The following is a 20,936-nucleotide window of genomic DNA, read 5'->3' as shown; positions in this document are numbered from 1 at the left end:
TACCCAAAAAAACCCCAAACAACTTGCATCAAGCCAACAAGCAGCCTCCAATTTATGTTAAAGACTAGACTAGTCTTGAAGGGTCAGGGGAAAACCTGACACCTAACATTAAACATAACACACTACAAGTTTCCATTTATTCCCCTCAGCTGAAGCCCTCCAAAAGATGCTTAAAGTTTTATGTGCATAATTAAATTAATTTCCCATAACACCAATCTTAAAAATAGAAGCTTTGCCTGATTACGGTTATGGCTGTTCTCAAAGCTGAATACTGGTAGGTGCAACACAACAGTAATCTCCACAGCATTTAAACATCACAAAGTTCAATATTTGTACGACTGGAGGTGATCCAAATTGAGAAATCCAAAATAAAATTATATGCACTCTTGACTTTAACAAATGTTTTATGTACATCATTGAAAGTCCCTGTAGTCTTTCTCTCTCTCTCTCTCTCTCTCTCTCTCTCTCTCTCTCTCTCTCTCTCTCTCACACACACACACACACACACACACACACACACACACACACACACACATAAAAATCTAATTATCGCAATATGATACATTATAAATTATGTCTGCTGTAATGCAATAAAATATTAGATTATATCAGAAAAATATATTTGTCTATTTTTAATAAACAATGTTGAGGGGGCTGTAATCAATAGAATCACTGATGCCATTAATCAACACATCTGCCACCGTGGCAGCATATGGAGAGGAACGCATTAGCTAGCTTCTGCTTGGTGTTCAAATCCATAACAAACTGCAGGAGTGGGAAGAGGAAACGCTGCGCACAAAACATCAGCCAAAAACATTTGTGGTGTTAAAAATTTCTTTGACGTCGCCTAGCTGGAGATGCGAAAAGCGAAATTCGAGCAAAATTCTGGAAGCAAATTCAACTCAGTTTTCTACAAAAGGTAGCTAGAACTTAAATAAATATATATTTTGTACACATAAAGAGCCTTTTATAACATTAGCATTGATTTATACATCATTATATCACACTTGTTAGTGTTAAGGAATGTATGTTGTTTAATGTTGCTGCATTGTTTAAAACCAAATGCTGTTAAATAAATAAAAAATATTATAAGACCAGATAAACAGTGGTTATTTTTATACCTACCTTTTTAAACTAAAGACATTTGTAGCTGCCTTTTTATTTTTTTTTTACATTTGCATTGTATTGTGATCTTTTCAGAAAACCAACAGCAGCAAGAAATAAGAAATATTCTTCTACATTTTTTGTACATTTATATTTTAATCATTTAGTCTATGTATGTTGTAGAGTGAAAACAATGTTTTATGTCATTTTTAGCAAAATTTTATGTTCATTTACAGCATTATATTGTGAGCAGTGCTTCCAAACCTTGTCCTGCAGTACATTTGACCTCTACATTTCAATGTTCTTACTTTAATATTCTCATGCTGGCTGTTAAATGGGTAATTTGTTGTATGTTGAATCAGGTGTATAACAGCAGGACAATAAAAGGGCAGGGTATGAGTATGCCCTTGAGTCACACCTTACACTATTTTTAAAGAACATCAGGAAATTCAAAACTCTGCACATGTCAACCAAACCAGTAAAAAACCTCTATCCTACCAAAAAAGTTGACATTTAAAGATTAGATGTTTTGAATTGGACAAATACATATGCTCCACTGAAAATTTTTAAACTGCAAACTCACATTATTAGTGACACACAAATCACTTTCCATAACTGTGTTAACCTGGAAACACTGGGCACATCGTCACACATTGATTCACACATTGTCTAATTTAGAGTCATAGAGTTTAAAATGCTGGGCCCTTGATCAAGGCCCTTAATCCTCAACTGCTCAGATGGATAAGGGCGTCTGCTAAATGACATAAATGTAAATGTGGATTTGTAGGCTTGGTTTTTGAGTTACCAGTAAACCTTAAGGACATTAGAAGAATATGCAAAACCAAAATCAAATCTGGGACCCTGGAACTGTGGATACCTACAAATACAGTTTTCACTTCAAGAAAGAAAGTATTCGGATTGCCATTAATGTTGGTTGCCACTCTTCCAGATGTGCTGCCATAGATCCTCTTAAATATTCACAAGTGTTGAAAGAACCTTTCCTTTTCATGTAACATAAGCAAAATTTAAGATAAAAATCTTCCTTTTGACATTTACCCAATGCCTAGAGCCAAAATTCTGTATGCACACTTTCAATGACATCACCTTAATGATAGTAAGAAGCTTAATGTCTTTGCTGAACTCAGGAATGCTCTTTTTTCATTTCTTTGTCATTGTAAATCACCTCAATAATCGATTTAGCTGTTAGCTCTAAAGGTCATGTTTAGCTTGTGGTCATACTCATCATCATCATCATCATCATCATCATCGCGATTATCATCATCCACATGTCTCAGAAAGGAAAGTGTGCATCATGGGATGATCCCAGTGGGTGAGATGATGTGATCTCCCCATCGGCTGGCTGAGCAGCATAATCTGTGGAGATTAGGGCAAAATGCAGCCCCAGGGCTGAGGAACACCATGTGGGACTGAGAGTATTGCAGCTGTCTAGACTTTGCAGCACTTGTAATCCTTATCACCATCGGTGAGACAGCAGCGTTCGATGGAGGATGCTGCAGTGGAAAGGTGAAGTGCCTAAAGTGGTTTCTCTATTTTACTACCGTTTAGGCTTTCTAGAGGGATGACAATGATTCTGATATTGTATTGTGGTTTAGATATAGAGCACAAAATGCATTATTATTTCAAATGAAGAAAAAAAGCTTCACTGTGTCCTTACACTTTTCTGCATGCTCTGTTTTAGCTTTTGGGGGTAGGAAGTAAAAGAAAAAAGGAGCTCAACACATCCAGGGGTTACAATAAAGATGAATTCTAAACAGTGTAAAAAGATATTGAAGGTTTATAAACCTTCATTCATAATTAATTCAGGTTTTCATAAACCTGAATAAAATTGATCTTCTGAATTATATATTATGGTTTCTTTCCAGAAAAGATATATTGATGGATAAGTGGATGGGAATTGGTGGAAAGCTCCCAATACCAAAGCAAGCAATTACTAATTTGATTTGTTACAAGCTAATTTTGCATATATTTAGTATATATTAGTATATAAGTATATATTACTTAATTGAAATTGCACTAAATGTCAAATATAATATAATTTTTAGAAATATGCAAATCTTTGATTTGTATTAGTGCAACTATGTAGATTTGGATTGACTGATTGGCAGATGGACAAATGTAATAGAAGGATAAACTGATACAGTATAAAAGTCATGAATTGAAGAATGGACAAATGTGGTATTGTATGAGGAAGTCAGGTGTGTCAGAGAAGTATGTGAGGGTGGTACAGGACATGTATGAGGACAGTGTAACAGCAGTGAAGTGTGCAGTTGGAAAGACAGACTGGTTTACGGTGGAGGTTAGATTGCATCAAGTATCGGCTCTAAGCCCTTTCCTGTTTGCAGTGGTGATGGACAGGTTGACAGACGAGGTCAGGCAGGAGTCCCCATGGACTATGATGTTTAGGGTCAACAGTGCAAAGTAATGGAGAGTGTGTTAGAGAAGTGAAGAAAAAAGTGCAGGCAGGGTGCAATGGGTCGGTAATATACATAGACATGAGTAAATGGATGGATGAATGGGTGGATGAATGGTACATAGATCAATTTATTGATGATTAATATATAAATAGGTTAATGTTTGGATATAGAGATGTGAATGAATGGATGTAAAGTAATGGTTCAGTGATGAATGCATCAATGGATGGATGGATGGATGGATGCATGGATAATAACAAAGATAGATGGATGTCCTGTCTACATCTATTCTTACATTAGAGATGTTAATGATGTGATTAATGATTAATAATGATTAGTTTATGTGTCAATTTTGAAATGTAGAAATGTAAATACTATTCCAAAAAAATGATGTGAATGACATCCTAAATAAACCCATGATGTGCCTCTGTCTTTCTCATCATCATCAGTGGCAGAGCCTCCATGTTTCTAAGTGTCCTTAATGGCTGGTTACCAAGATGATAAATAAAAAAGACCCACAAAAAGAACCCCGCTACAAGCAGCAGATGGCAGATAGAAGAGAAGAGGAGGAGAAGACTGAAAGTTGAAGGAAAAAATGTGGATGTGGATCTGAGAGCAAGCTGAGTTAAGAATTTTTACATCACAGGGCAAATAATATATCTGGAATTGGGATGTAACTAAATACTGCTCATAAGAATTTTTTTGATTGAACATTACACACAATTGGTTATTCTGATTTTTACATGGCATCTGGATATACACTATAAAGACTTGAATCCTATGGAACACATCTTTTTTACACTTAGACTTTTCTTTTTTTTTTGCTTTCTTGAAGCTTGGGTGATAACTATTGTCCATAGCAGGGTGTGGTTTATACAAGGCTACTCTTTTGTTTATATTTTGAGAAATGGAACCAACTAAATTCACTAGACAGGTCCAAACAAAAATAAAAAAATGTAGTTGAGCCCAATAATAAAGTTTCAGTGAGGTGAAATTGCTGGCTTTCCTCTTCTAAGGGTTTTCAATGTTTCCACAATCAATAAAATTAAAATAAATTAAAAAAATAAAAAAATAAAAAGAAATGTTTGGTTTAGGCCACACCCTATTCAGAGTTGAATCCATTATAAGATGCATATATGAATCTTTGGAGCTACAAATAGTAGCACTGTATTACAGCTAGAGTGCACCATACTATCATAGTTACACAATCCATTTCCCAGTATGCTCAACCCAACACCGAACTATAAACCCAGTTACACTTCCCCAGGCTTCCCAGGGCAGTCACCTGTTCTTGAATAACTCTCAATAGAAATAACCCATTTGTTCACTGAATGTTGTCGAAGTGTTTCTTCTATCGTACCACTAGTGACATTATCGAGCCTTTTGTTTGTGTACACACTCTTCTCGTATTGACCGTGTCTGTTTCACTTATTCAGTTTCAGCCTTGCCTAGTTAAGTCTGTTTGATAATTTGTCTGTCTATCGATTTTGAATTTAGTTTGCCCTTTTATTTTCGTCTGCTTCATTTAATAAACCCTTCACTTTCATTCAAAGCCTGTCTGTACCTAACACATTGCAGTGTAATACTGTATTCAATAACTTACACATCAATGCACAATCACAATAATGCTCCAGGAAGCAATTCCAAGAGTTGGCTCAAAGCATGTACATTTAACAAATGCGATTTCATTACTCAGTGATACATCACAGATTTGAATATGCAAAACCGAAGCTGATTAACTGGCATGAAGGCAGATGAAGAATAAATTGAGAAAGGTGACTTCTTGGCCTGTGCATGCATAAGTGTGTGTGTATAGTGTTGGTGAAGTGTTTGCTGGAGTGTGTGATGTTGTTCATCAATATGAGTCAATAAAGAAAGAAGTCGTATATAGAGAGGTGGGATCCTGCTCTGTGGGCAGTGATATTGTCATGGTAATTTTGACTCATTGAGCGTTAGTGTCTATAGGTGCATCTCCAGGCGAGGAAGATGGGACTATGCTTAGAGCACAGGGACAGTGAGAGTGAGAGAGAGAGAGAGAGAGAGAGAGAGAGAGAGAGAGAGAGAGAGAGAGAGAGAGAGAGAGAGACGGTGGAAAATAGACAGAGAGGGAATATGAGGAGAGAATGAGAAAAATGAGGAGAGGGACAAAGGGGTTGGAAAGTGTAGATGACCAATGCAGCCTTGTCAGCTCCCAAGGCAATAAACAGCCCTTTAAAGAGACAGGTACACAGTTTGAGATTGGCCAATTAAAGAAGACGAGCACAACATTTCTACCTGAGCTCTTTATAAGCATGGATACAGCACTCTACTGAGGGCATTTAAAGAGACAAAAGCGAGTATTTGCTGCTTGACGATAAAGCCACAACATCCCTGTCTTTTGGCATGGATCTAAAAAAGGACACTCTTGGCATTTCTAAAGTTTCCCTGAGGTTTAAGTGCCAGCTCAAAATCTCTGTGAAAACTTTGACTAATGCTGACTTCTGAGACTTCCTAAAGTGTAAAGCAATGTTACACACTTCAGATGTGCACTACTTGTGATGTACAAATCTGCAATTTTCAGTTGAACTTTTTTTTTGTGTAAACTTCAAGTGGAAGAATTCCTGAAAATGCCACGACATTGCTAAAACCTTCAAAGTACAATGTTGAACAGCAAGCCTTCTAAGTGCATTATAATTTACACATAAATGTCTTCTTTTAATAGCTTAATTTGCATATTTTTTTGTTGTTGTTAGAAAACTTAACTTAGCATGGTGACAAACATGTCCCTGGTTGAAGTGTACATTTCCATATAGTTTTAAATAAGGTTCCAATTAGATTCCGAGTTGCCTCTTCTGCAAGTAACCTTTAAAACATCAACCTCATGACCTTGGAAGACAGGAGAATTCTATAACGAGTGTGTGTAAGTGTGTGTTCTTGTGTGTGTGTGTGTGTGTGTGTGTGTGTGTGTGTGTGTGTGTGTGTGTGTGTGTGTGTGTTTCGGTTCTGGGGTGGGGGGATACATATACACTATTTCTAAATTACACTAACTGAGCCAAGTTTATGCTTCTTAAACTTCTTAACTTTTAACTCCTTAAAGACACAGGCCTTCTGTGCTATGCAGTGCTAATATGGTGGATCACCAGCAACTCATCCTTTTTTTTTCAATAATTTTATCTGTTAATTCAGAAAGCTCTAAGATTTGTATGTGCTTTTTGAACATCCCATTCCTCATTAAGTCCCCATTTGTTCCAATCCTCCCTTTTAATTAGTAAAGTCAGGTACTGGTGTAATTTAAGCAGAATTTACACCAGAGAATTTAAATGAAATATCATATATACAATTTGTAAATGATTAAAGCAATAATCAATTAGATGTGCTTAAATATTACTTCAGGTTTACTTATTTATACTTTGCTGATTACATACATTGATCTTCAGTTTGTCTATTTGGAGGAACCCTTATTGGTTCTATGTAAAAGACCGTGACTGTCCCTGGCCCTATTTTGAAGCAAAGAAATTAACCCATCTATCAACATAGTAGACCACACAGATGAATTCCTGATTGGTCAGAAGGTGTTGATTAGGTTTTTTTTTTTAAACTACAGTCCTTATAACAGTTCTGGCATATCACAGGTTTATATCAATGTGCTCATTAAAGTTTCTACATTTTTTATGGTGGATGTTCCACATGAATGTATTTTTCAACTTTGTATAATTGTTGAAGCATTCAATTGCCATACCTAAAGAATTTTTTTTAATTTATTTTAATCTTTCAATTAAGGAAAGAAGAGTCGGCATTCCATAGTTTACCAGTAGAAAGAGATGTTGCCATTTTTGGGTGCTTTACTAACTTCAAGAGAGAGAAAAATCATGAGACTGGAGATGCTATAACACAAGCAATAACCAGAAATTAAGACTGGATTTTTGATGGATATTCCCAAACAATAAACGCTATTCTAAATATATCACATGTACATAATATATGGCATATATTTTTTTTATTATAAAAAAAAAAGATTGCTGAGGTATAGGTGGAAAAAAAAAATACTTATCACAAAATGATTCACTGTGAGGTGCTATCAAAACACAAGCTCAATTACTGTTCTAGAACATATTATATAAGGGATGTTTTGTTCCTTATACAATATGTTCATTTTTTTAATAATAAACACAATATAAAAAAATATGTTTGACAAGTAGAGCTTAATCAAACTATCTGCAAACACACACACACTTACACATCCCACTGGTGAAGCACTGAATTTAACCTGTGTGTCAAATTAACTTTGAATATTACCTCTGATTACAATACATATGAGATTAAATTTTCATTTTCTAAATCACTCTGTGTAATTGAAGGAGCGAAAAGCAATGAGCCATCGAGTATATATTTTCTCTTACAGTCTTTCACTTCCTCTCTGTCTCACCTCATCCTCATCTCATCTGCCCCTACCCTTCACTCTGTGCCCTTCTCACCGTTTCTTAATAAGAGCTCATTGTGCACTGGGCACCTCTGTTTCCTCCAGCTGCTCGATTGAAATCTCCAACTCTAATATGGCATCAATTTTTAATTAAAGGCCCCAGCTATCACTCATAAACCTAAGTGCTGGCCACTGGATCCCCCCCCCTCTCTTTCTTTCTCTCTCTCTCTCTCTCTCTCTCTCTCTCTCTCTCTCTCTCTCTATCACACACACTCTTTCTCTCTCTCACTTTGTCTGTCTCATCATAAATTTAAATCCTTTAATATCTCCAAAAAAAAAGATGCAAAATCGGTTTCGTTTTAGATCACTTCAGAGAAAGAAATAACCCCTGAAAAAGTATGTACATTCCTGAAATAAATATTTATTCTTTTTGTATTCTTTTTTACTGTATTTCAGTCCAACTAATTTAGTTGATCAGGGCAGGTGTCATTACAACCACTGACACTAGGACTTACTAGGACAGTGACACTACAGGTCCTAGAGGAGCTAACATGTACGGATGCCTGCAAAATCAAAATGATAAAGATTGCAGTTCTAACCAGGCTTGAGGTCAAGCTACTCATTGTTTTCAACTTCAAATCAATCCGCAGCATAGTTTTGTGGCAGTCGGTACATTATTCAACCTGATCTCATAAGGAATTCATCTGAATTTGAACAAATGTATTTCTTTAAATTTCACACAAAGGGGATGACATGCATATTTACAGCACTTGACGCCCTTATCCAGACCTGCATTTTGTTTTAATCTCATTAATACAATTGAGAAGTTGAGGGTTCAGGGCCTTGCTCAAGAGCCCAAAAGTGACATTGTGCCAGTACTGGGATTAGAGCTCACAACCTTCACATCACAGTATGATTACCACTGAGCTACTGCCCTACACTGGTGAGGGTTAGAGTTACAGTTAGTTCTCTGTAAAAAAAAAAAAAAATATATATATATATATATATATATATATATATATATATATATATATATATATATATATATATATATAAAACAATACTTTACTGGACTATTTATTGATAGATGTCCGCGGTCAGTCTGTTTGTTTCCAACTCACTGTCCTATATCATGCTGCAAGGGCATTAATCTTGCTATTTATCACTCTAAGTAGGCAAAGTGATGCCAAATGAAGTCATTCTCTCTTAGGGACAGAGTTAGACCATATAGGATAAAGGGTCTTTTGACTAACTGAGGCATGTTCTTACATCATCAAGGTGTATCCAATGTCTAAGGGAGATTGTCAGGCTTTGGCATGACCAGCTGTGAATCAGAATCGGAGGACAGTGGAGGACAGCACACAGATTATGTACTTATTTTGATGATTAGTAGGTCAGTTGATGGTGTTTACCACACCACTATACATTCACTCTACTCTACTTAATTTCATCCTTTTATACAATATTACTCATCCTTTTTTAGACTGGATTTGTGGACCCTGGTATTGAGAGCGCTTATTGTGTACATGCTGCGAAATGTCATGCTGAGGGTGTTATGCTCTTAAAATGAATTATTCCCAACTAAGGCGTTTGACAAAACGGGAGGACTGAGGCATTTTCACAAAACAAATCAGGCCTTATGACTCCTAATGAATAATTAACATTAACTTCAAGGAGGTCACTAATGTCCAATAATCCATTGCCCTCCTGTCCTTACTGCCTCACTGATGAAGACTGAATGCTCTACTTTCCACCCCATCAAAAAACATCTTCAGTGAACTCGCTTCTCATTTGTCATTCAAGAAGACAGTAAATCTTTAAAGAGTGATCAGATAACTGTTTTTTAAATAATTATATAGCACAGCTCATTTGAATTTCGAGACGCTGATTGGTCAGAAGGTCTATGGACTAGCAAAGGTCTACAGTGCTGACAGGTTATATTAATAAAATAATTCCACTATTCTGTTCCTCTGGTAACAACTCGTTTATAAAGATTTGTATTATAAAATATACATTACATAGACAAAAATATTGGAAAACCTGACTTTTTCAACTATATGTGGTGCTTCTCCAAACTGTTTCCCCAAATATGAAAGCACACAATTGTATAGGATGTCTTTCAATGCAGGCTTGAACTAGGATACCCAAACCTGTTCCAGCATGACAATGCCACTGTGCACAAAGGTAGCTCCATGAAGATATGGTTAACACAGGTCTTGAGTGGCCTGTTATAGAGCTCTAACCTCAATCCTACTGAACACCTTCTGGAATGAATTGGAATGCTGCCTGCACCCCAGGCCTCCTCACATCAATGACTGTTTATAGCTGCAATAATACAAACGATAACAGGAGCTAACTTGCCTTGCAGATGTTCCATAAAATTAAATGCTTTTAAAAGGCATGAGATGCTGTTCATAAATAAGTAATATATAGTACACATTGGCAAATTACTGTGCATTTAAGAGGAATAAAACACTTCAAAGCATGCTGTTATTGGAAATATACACCACCGCATTGTTCATTATTTTCAGAAATGGTGATATAGATGTATTTTGCACACACTTAAATGCAGGAAATTGTAGAATAAGTAACACTTCCTAACCTCAACCCTAAAACTCCGAACCCTAACCGTAATCTTAATTAGTCATATGTATTACAAATGAACAAACTTCAGTGTGTATTGGCTGTCCTTGGAAGGTTCAGTGTTCTTAGCATGTGTTCTAAGATTCCGAAATAGCACCATGAGTTACAGAAACAGACAATGAAGTAATCACTAGTCTAAATTTCTTTTGGCTTCTCCCATTAGGGGATGCCACAGCGGATCATTCGCATGTTTGATTTGACACGTTTTACGCTGGATGCCCTTCCTAACGCAACCCTCCCCATTTATCCGGGCTTGGGACAGGCACTGAAAGTGGCTGGGGTTGTTTCCCTGACCGGGGATCGAACCCGGGCCACAGCGGTGAAAGCGCCGCATCCTAACCACTAGACCACCAGGGACCTGAAGTGATCACTAGTCTAAATTTCCTAATTATTTTATTTACTTCATGGTTATAATTGTACTAAAAAAAAAAAAAAATCAATTGCTCACATGCCTCCTCCACATCTTACACCTACAACCACATTTCATTCAAGCTCATGAGCCAAGCTCATGAATAGTACTGTATACACCCTCTGAGTTCTTGTCTACCCAGTCCTGCTTGTGCTTGTTAGGATTTTTCATAGAGAACACTATGAGACAGAAAGAGAAAAAGAGTGACTGGCAGAAAGCCCCGGAACTGCACGGTTTCAGAGATTCATTGAGAGCAGGAGAGCTATAAGCGTTCATTCACCACTACTATTCAGTGTGGAAGAAAAGCAAAATAATATGTGAAAGTAAATCTGGATGGTCATGAAAAAAATAGAAAAGTGAGGCCAGAATAAAATAGACACTCCATTAAGCACGGTCAATACTAGTGTCAGTGAAATAAAATAAAAAAGATCCAGCCTGAAAATAAATGAAAGGGTGAAATAAACAAGCAGTGATAATAGAGGGAATTTATAGCCTTCATGTAAAGATCATAAATTACAGATTAGTCATCAAAATCCGGATAAAACACGTAGCGTTTGAGGCTGAACACCCCATCCTTTGTTCACCATTTCTGATACATAGCTTGTCATGTCAAAGTCTGTGTATATGTATAAAAGTGTTGCCAACTCCTCAGTATTCACCTAATTCTCTCCCATAATCATTAGGCTTCAGAGGCAATTAAAACTAAATTGGTGCAACGTACAAACATAATTAATATAATTTTAAGGTTTAAAAAAATAATAATAATAATAATTGTTTGTATACAAACAACTATACTGCCAAAATGGAATGCCAAGATGCAAACCTAATTGAAACCGATAGGCAAAGCTAGATTTATCATACCACACTTTACATTTACCGGAATTAATTGATATTACATTAAGGTAGATGTGATTTAAAAGTATACAACATTTTCATCAGATATTATATTTTAATTAATTCATTAATCAGGTTTATGTTCCCCCGTTGCTCTGCACCTGCATCTGCCTTCTCAGAGTATTACATGTCAGTCCTGTATATGTATCAAGATGTTTATAGTTTAGTCTTGAAGCAGAAAAGTCACCTTGAGCCTCTGGCTAGGTCCTGATGATGTCATTTCATCTCTATTGTGTCTGAATGATATTGGAGTTATGTGTAAAAATCAAAAGATAAAAAAAAACATTGCAGTTTGCCCAGATATTGGCAGATGTCTGCTCATCAAATATCTCAGGCCTAGTAATGCTGGCGTGAAAAATGTCTGAGCGACATCCTTGACATCTATTTTACATCCAAATGCCCATCAGACACAAACAAATCTTCCTCCTTTACCCAGTTGCCATCGATCCACCGATTCAGTCCTGATTGTCTGATGTTATTTATTAAACCCATCCCCTAGAGTGCTATTAGTACATTTTTTCACCAGGCCTCTATGCGAGGACATCAATGAAGTCCAAAGCTTTATTAAAAAGACTGAATGCAATTCAGTGGTGATTTGATTGACAGCATCTCCGGGGAATATCTGGACCCCTCTTCTCGGCAGGTACGTAGATGTTTTTTTTTCTTCTGCTTGTATGTATGGTAAAAATGCGTCTGCTCTCTGTATACTTTATATGGAGAGTGGGAATGTGAACAAACGTCGTTGCTCTTTTTGCCGGTTTGTCTGGGAGACATCGGATATGCGTCTCCCTGCACAGATGCCGAAGGGAAATCCTGCTTGTGAGCTCTTTGCCACCTGGGTGGGGAGTGAGCAGGTCCAGAGCGAGGAGCTCTGAGGTCAGTGGGACCGTGTCTGTGCATAAATCAACACCACTTAACACTCTAAGCAGGCAATGTCGATGCCTGTCTAATGAAATCACTCTTTTTCTCTCTCCTCCTGAGTTACTCTCTCTCTCTCTTTATCTCAGGGACAGAACCAGAACACCTGAAATGGTGGCTCCTTTAAGTAACAGATGCATGTGCTGATGTGATCAGGGTATTGCTGGAAACTCATAGGGGCTTGTCAGGCTTTGACATATCCAGCTGCAGATTAGAAATCGAGGACAATGATTGGATGCTTTGGTTCAAACTCTGCAGATTATGTACTCATTTTAATGACTTGTGGGTCATTTTACTCTCATAAAATTACAGAAGTGTCAGATGGCAACTGAGTAAGCGGGACAGATTTGTTTGTGTCAAAGCGGCTTTTGGATAAGGAATACATTTTTTTGCATGTCGCTTAGACAAGACATTTTTCATGGCGCTCGAGCCGGGTCTGGTTAATATGAAGAGCAAACATCTGCCACCATCTGGACAGACAGAGTTGTTATTGTTTTTCTTTTTAACATCTCCATGTCTTTACGTATAACTGAGGCATTTGCTGACATCATCAGGGCGTGGCTGGAAGCTCATGGGGACAGATGAACAGCTGTGGATCGGAATGTTGGACAGTGGGTGTTTCAAGGACTTGTTGCTCATAGTTTTAAATTAATTCAACAAATTCAATCACCGCTTGTTGTTTTAACTTTTCATAAAATAATTATTAATTTTTATTTTTCTGTATCTTTGACTTGTTATTTTGGGCTTCTTAAAATCACACAGCACAAATTTTATTTTTTTGGTCACTTTCTATTATCCACCTACACCAACAGATCAGCAAAAATATTTTATAGACCAGGGCAGTTCTCTGAACTAAAACGGCATAATAACAAAATGTCAGGATGTGCTTCTATCTCAACATCTTAGATCACCTTGTACTGTCACGTTTTACTGCTCTTTTTACATCAATGCAATTTATATTACTTTATAATTTTATAATACTCAAAACAAAAAGTGTGTTTGAAGACTGTTTTTCTAAAATAAAAAAAATGTATTTCCTGAATCCAGCTAATAGAGTGAATAAATTCATGTGTGAGGGCAAATCCATATGCATACCTGCGAATAAGATCGTTTTTTCAACACGTAAGACAAGTAATTCAAAAATAGGGTAAAGAATCTAGGCTTAAAGATGGGCTGAGCTGGACAGATAGGACAAGCCTGACCTGGGATCTTGAAGAATAGCTGAGTCACAGCCTAGTTGCTGTAGGTGGCAATATAGTGCAGCTGAGATTATGACAATCACATTGACATCAGCTCTGCTGGGTTTCCTTGATTACTTCAGATGCTAAAAATGTATGTATATATATATTGGTCTGTGCAAGTGTTGGTCAATTCACTAGTGTGTCCACATATAGAGCTGTCATGAAAAGCAGATGTGATGTGTGAGAAAGAAAATACGCATGTCTATCCATTCTTTGCATAAACTACATTAGACTTTGTAGCACATGTATACCTAGAATCAAACATCCTCCCTTTGAATGCACTCTTAGAAATAAAGGTATTAATGGTACTTTTTCTTGCTGCTTTGCTTGTACTGTCAAAGGTACTGTCTTTTAAAGCTGAATCAGTATAATTAGCCAAGTATCCTTGTTCATACAAATAATTAGTCTTTGGTTGACAGTGATACCCAGTGGATTTGTACATTGGATGTGAGGGACTACATTTAGATTTTAATGTACATAATTGCACTGTAAAATGTATGTAGACAGCAGGCACCTTCCCATGTAAAGGATGCATAGTAAAGGTACCGATAAAGATGCATCACTCTAGCAACAAGGAAGTGTGCCGTTTGGTGCTATTATTTCTGAGAACGTGTTGAACTAAAAGTGCTATACAGAAATGTGTTACACTCAAATATGTCCTGCTGACCTGGCTTTATGTTGCAAGAGAAGATCTCATTTAGTTTCTCTCTCTCTCTCTCTCTCTCTCTCTCTCTCTTTATCTCAGGGACAGAACCAGAACACCTGAAATGGTGGCTCCTTTAAGTAACAGATGCATGTGCTGATGTGATCAGGGTATTGCTGGAAACTCATAGGGGCTTGTCAGGCTTTGACATATCCAGCTGCAGATTAGAAATCGAGGACAATGATTGGATGCTTTGGTTCAAACTCTGCAGATTATGTACTCATTTTAATGACTTGTGGGTCATTTTACTCTCATAAAATTACAGAAGTGTCAGATGGCAACTGAGTAAGCGGGACAGATTTGTTTGTGTCAAAGCGGCTTTTGGATAAGGAATACATTTTTTTGCATGTCGCTTAGACAAGACATTTTTCATGGCGCTCGAGCCGGGTCTGGTTAATATGAAGAGCAAACATCTGCCACCATCTGGACAGACAGAGTTGTTATTGTTTTTCTTTTTAACATCTCCATGTCTTTACGTATAACTGAGGCATTTGCTGACATCATCAGGGCGTGGCTGGAAGCTCATGGGGACAGATGAACAGCTGTGGATCGGAATGTTGGACAGTGGGTGTTTCAAGGACTTGTTGCTCATAGTTTTTAAATTAATTCAACAAATTCAATCACCGCTTGTTGTTTTTAACTTTTCATAAAATAATTATTAATTTTTATTTTTCTGTATCTTTGACTTGTTATTTTGGGCTTCTTAAAATCACACAGCACAAATTTTTATTTTTTTTTGGTCACTTTCTATTATCCACCTACACCAACAGATCAGCAAAAATATTTTATAGACCAGGGCAGTTCTCTGAACTAAAACGGCATAATAACAAAATGTCAGGATGTGCTTCTATCTCAACATCTTAGATCACCTTGTACTGTCACGTTTTTACTGCTCTTTTTTACATCAATGCAATTTATATTACTTTATAATTTTATAATACTCAAAACAAAAAGTGTGTTTGAAGACTGTTTTTCTAAAATAAAAAAAATGTATTTCCTGAATCCAGCTAATAGAGTGAATAAATTCATGTGTGAGGGCAAATCCATATGCATACCTGCGAATAAGATCGTTTTTTCAACACGTAAGACAAGTAATTCAAAAATAGGGTAAAGAATCTAGGCTTAAAGATGGGCTGAGCTGGACAGATAGGACAAGCCTGACCTGGGATCTTGAAGAATAGCTGAGTCACAGCCTAGTTGCTGTAGGTGGCAATATAGTGCAGCTGAGATTATGACAATCACATTGACATCAGCTCTGCTGGGTTTCCTTGATTACTTCAGATGCTAAAAATGTATGTATATATATATTGGTCTGTGCAAGTGTTGGTCAATTCACTAGTGTGTCCACATATAGAGCTGTCATGAAAAGCAGATGTGATGTGTGAGAAAGAAAATACGCATGTCTATCCATTCTTTGCATAAACTACATTAGACTTTGTAGCACATGTATACCTAGAATCAAACATCCTCCCTTTGAATGCACTCTTAGAAATAAAGGTATTAATGGTACTTTTTCTTGCTGCTTTGCTTGTACTGTCAAAGGTACTGTCTTTTAAAGCTGAATCAGTATAATTAGCCAAGTATCCTTGTTCATACAAATAATTAGTCTTTGGTTGACAGTGATACCCAGTGGATTTGTACATTGGATGTGAGGGGACTACATTTAGATTTTAATGTACATAATTGCACTGTAAAATGTATGTAGACAGCAGGCACCTTCCCATGTAAAGGATGCATAGTAAAGGTACCGATAAAGATGCATCACTCTAGCAACAAGGAAGTGTGCCGTTTGGTGCTATTATTTCTGAGAACGTGTTGAACTAAAAGTGCTATACAGAAATGTGTTACACTCAAATATGTCCTGCTGACCTGGCTTTATGTTGCAAGAGAAGATCTCATTTAGTTTCTCTCTCTCTCTCTCTCTCTCTCTCTCTCTCTTGTTTTTCCATCACACCCACACACCTACATGCCTTGGACAGACTTGTCGAATTTGAGTAGCACAGTTAGTTTATTTTCACCCAATACTCTGAGGCAGGTCAGTGTCTGACTCCAGTAACGCTGCATCTTGTAACTGGATTAATTTAATAAGGTGGTAATGAGAGAGATGCTGCACTGGCAACATTGCAGCAACACCACTATAGACAGATTTAACACAGTAATTGCCTGCAATTTGCAATCAGCTGCCTGGTGGCCTTTATAGAAAACCGATTTAAACAAGGAGACTATTAGGGAAAAGCCCTTTTTTTTTATTGTTTTTGATGACCAAACTTTCTGAAAAAAAAAATATAATAATAATAAAATCTACCAGACTGTACTTTTTTCTTGTTGCTTGTTTATCTGATTCAATTAAATTCTCTTTTGCAGTTTCATGGTGTGGTTTTCACCAGGAAACATCAATATACAGTGGTACCTCTTCAAAACCAAGCTGGACCTAAAGGACCATTGATGTACCTTTACTACTACAGAGACATCATGTGCACCATCCAAGGTGAAGAATACATATGAAATGCAGAAGGTTAATTCTTAACAAAATAAAAAAGAGCTTTATTTCTGGTTTGCTTATTTCTAAGAGTCTAGAAAGCTTTAAACTGAGTAACAATAAGAACGATTTGAAAAATGAATTATCTGGTGCTCAATCATGCATTCAGTCTTGACTACACTTCATTCTCTGAATTAAAGCTAATCAAAAAAGTTTTTTTTTTTTCTGTTGCTTTGGTGGTACTTTCCAATTGTTGCTACTTTTAGTATTTAAGGAATCCTTTGCCTGGGAAAGTGCAATAGTCTTTTTAATAGCTAAAAAGGTACATAAGTTGTCCCTTCGAATTTTTTTTTTAATGCCTTAAAGATGAATATTAAAAGTACAAAACATGTGCACTTAAAAAACCTGAACAACAAGCGAAGGTACAGTGTGATACTTATTTTTGAGCATGTTCTGGGATCGATGAAATGCTCTATTCTGATGTTATTGCATCTATAGGTTTGGGAATAATTAAAACCCTGAAATGTGCTCCTGAACCCCTTTCTTCCTTCCTTCCTTCCTTCTTTGCTTGCTTAACTCCATACAAAATTGATGGTGATTTATTAACATATTCATCGTGTCTGCCTCGCTATAGGACAATGAAAAAAATCATTAATTACACCATAATTTATCACTGTCTCGCGCGAGAAAGAAATTACCCCGTGCCCCATGCTGAGGCGCGCGGGGGCGCGGAACACTGTCTCTCTCTCTCTCTCTCTCTCTCTCTCTCTCTCTCTCGCGCGCGCGCGCGTCTCTTCCTCTAATTTGAAAAACGTGGCAAATTAATGACCAGAAGCCGTGTCATAATTAGGCTAATTACATTATTAGTGTCTTTGACGATATTGCCTGGCTGATCATAAGCTTATCTTAACGCGCGCGCAAAAAAAAAGAAGAAGAAGAAGAAAATTGACCGTGCTCCGGTTTTCCCCAGAGCGCATTAAACTCCTCCGTTAATGACGCACTAAGGTGTTTTGTAATTAAACTCAGTGAGATTTGTCAACTTTATTAATTTTTGGTCGCGCGACAGCAGGACAGAGCGGGGCGCGTGCTCAATCTGCCTGCATGTCGCCATTAAACTGAAACGGATTTCTATTGTCCTTAATGCGATTTAAAATCTAGGATCACTTGCACTGGTTTGCTTTTTTCCCCTCCTGCAGGGTGAAAGTGGATTGTCTAATGAGCTGAAAGTAAACCTTTTTTTTTTTTTTTTTTGCGCCACTGCGTTTGCATGGAAGTGAGATTTCTAAAGCGAATTCCCTAAGTTTATTTCAGGTTCATTTGTTCCGTCAGAACTCGGAGTGAATAGTATTATTAAAGAGCTATTTTGCTGGATTATAATTTCAGGATTTTAAGATATACGGAAATCCCGCAAGAAAATTAAGAAAAAGAAATTCATCCAGACGCGCGTTCGCGCAAACCCCCCCCACAAAAACCCCAAACAACCAAATTGTTTACGGGCGCATTTCTGCAGAAGACCATATATACATATCTATTTATTTATACGTGTACACTTATTCCCGCACCCCTTATTGTTGTACGCACGTGTCCCCCTTTCCCTGTCCCCGCTCACCAGGCACGCCGTCCCGTTGAGGAGCAGCAACACGAAACTGTGCTCGGTGCGCATGGTGCCGGTGCGACGCGTCCTTGCTTCTCCAGCTCTGGCACTCAGGACGCCGATCCTTCACCAGCGTATCCCGCACTACCCAGGCGTGTTCCCATGTCCCGACACGCGACACTCTCGAGCACTCAACTTTCCCGGTGCGACCAGCGCCGGCACGGCGACTCCAAGCTGCTCAGCGACGCCACCAGGGCGCACGGCGGCATCCGAAGTGTGGCCGAGGTTGACACCTTAACATCATCAGCATCTCCGTAAAACGCGGACAAGAGCCTACAGTTTTACTCCGCTCCGAGGTGACGAATTAGGGGAGGTTGAGGGGCGTCTTCCTCATCCTCGCTCTCAGCATCACGGTATGGGATCCAGACGTCGAGCGTGGCGCACGGGAACTCCTCGCGCACGGCGCGCGCACTCTGGCAGTAAACGATCTTACGTGAAGCGGCGTCGTTTTAAACCCTATCTCTCACCCCCCTCCTCTTCCTCCTCATCCTCCTCCTCCCCTTCTCAAACCCGTGTCTCAACCACACACACACACACACACACACACACACACACACACACACACACACACACACACATTTGTTTCACTAGCCTTGTAAGGACCTTTTATTAACACAATTATTTAACACCTAATTAATACAGAGTCTACACCTAAATCTAATCCCATTCTTAATCTCTAAAACCAAACACAATCCCTTTTCTCTTTTTTTTCTGTCCAGTTTTTGCAAAGCCTTATAAGGACAAGCCGAATGACCCCATAATGTCAAAATTGTCAGATATTCCTGTTCTTATAACACACACACAAACAAACACACACACACACACACACACACACACACACACACACACACACACACACGCACGTATCTCTTGACCAGTTGCCATTCTTTGTACTTTGGATCATCCCTTATGTAGTGAGTGTCAGATGTTTCCCTCAGGCCATCGCTGTAGAGTACCAAGAGTTATGGCTTAAAGAATGACAGATTCCTTCGTGACATTGTGCTACTGCATTCTTCTTGCTCTGATGAAAGATAGATTTTTATAAAAAATCTTCTATGTATGTATCTTATGTAACCTGCAATTTTAGGTTTGTATTGTAAGTATTGGTATGCCTTAGTATTTGTTTTTATTAATAATAAAAATGTTGGTTATGGCATTACGCTTTGCTGCAAAAAAAAAAAAAAAAAAGTTTAGTTTAGGTTTCCCCTAAAGGGACAATAAAGTTGAAGCTGAAGCTGAAGTATAAACAATATGCTTCTTTGTTAGAGTCCCGGAAATTTTAAATGATCCCACACAAGTGCATTACAGGCATTTTGTTCTCTCTATAAGACTATGTTTGCCCAATTTTACATCACATGACAACCCTGACGCTCACCATCAAATACAGTTTACACCAAAATGGATCTGACTTCACTCCAATCAAATGCATTTCACCCTAATTTCATCAGACACATGATGGTCCAAATCAGTAATGGTACAGTATGAAGCGTAACTAATAGCATTGGAAGGATTTCATTACTCTTGGGAACACAACGGTTTGGGATATGAACACATTGAGTGCATTGGGGAATGTTTTAAGGAGCTTTTAAGATATTTTCACTATTTCTGCATTTGGCTGATCCAGAGACATTTGGAATTTGACCAAGATGCAACTAAGCAGCTGAGGATTAAACAGATGTGCTGTAGAACACATACATGGCTAATGTTATATATTTTTATGTTAACATTCAAAAACACTATAAAAATCCTGCACGCAGTGGTGTACTGCAATCGATCGCTTGTCATTTCGACAGCTTCCAACGATTCCTTCACTTTAAATACGGAAGCTATTAAAGCAATATCACATTAGCAAGATTTGGCTGTAGCACATTGCAACCTCGAGCCTCAGCCAGGCTGACATTCAGGGTAACCACTCAATTACAAGTACGATATTGTGTTTATGCAACAGTTCGTTAAGCGAGAAAATAATAGAGTATGTGGCATTTTCACGTACAATTTCACACCATTCATCACTGCACAGATCCACAGGGTTAGCACTGACACGATCTTATTTAGGTGTT

The 20,936-nt window shown here is 37.7% G+C and overlaps 1 protein-coding gene and 1 non-coding gene across 3 annotated transcripts in view; both read right to left on the bottom strand.

Moving 5' to 3' along the window:
• Positions 1–20,002, bottom strand: part of LOC124397350 (neurexophilin-1) — a 53,956-nt gene extending 33,954 nt beyond the window's left edge. For both annotated transcript variants that reach the window (XR_006927908.1, XM_046866925.1), the window contains exon 1: positions 18,832–20,002. Coding sequence is in view for 1 of the 2 variants with exons in the window: in XM_046866925.1 (XP_046722881.1) it covers positions 18,832–18,885 (54 nt within the window). In the remaining variant the exon portion in view is untranslated. The remainder of the gene's footprint in view (positions 1–18,831) is intronic.
• On the bottom strand, positions 10,864–10,935 carry trnae-uuc. The gene has a single exon. It is a non-coding gene; the product is annotated as a tRNA-Glu (tRNA).
• Positions 20,003–20,936: the final 934 nt, after the last annotated feature.

The sequence above is a fragment of the Silurus meridionalis genome, chromosome 14, assembly GCF_014805685.1.
Source record: "Silurus meridionalis isolate SWU-2019-XX chromosome 14, ASM1480568v1, whole genome shotgun sequence".
NCBI classification, from domain to species: Eukaryota; Metazoa; Chordata; class Actinopteri; order Siluriformes; family Siluridae; genus Silurus; species Silurus meridionalis.
This window is presented reverse-complemented; position numbering and strand designations above follow the sequence as displayed.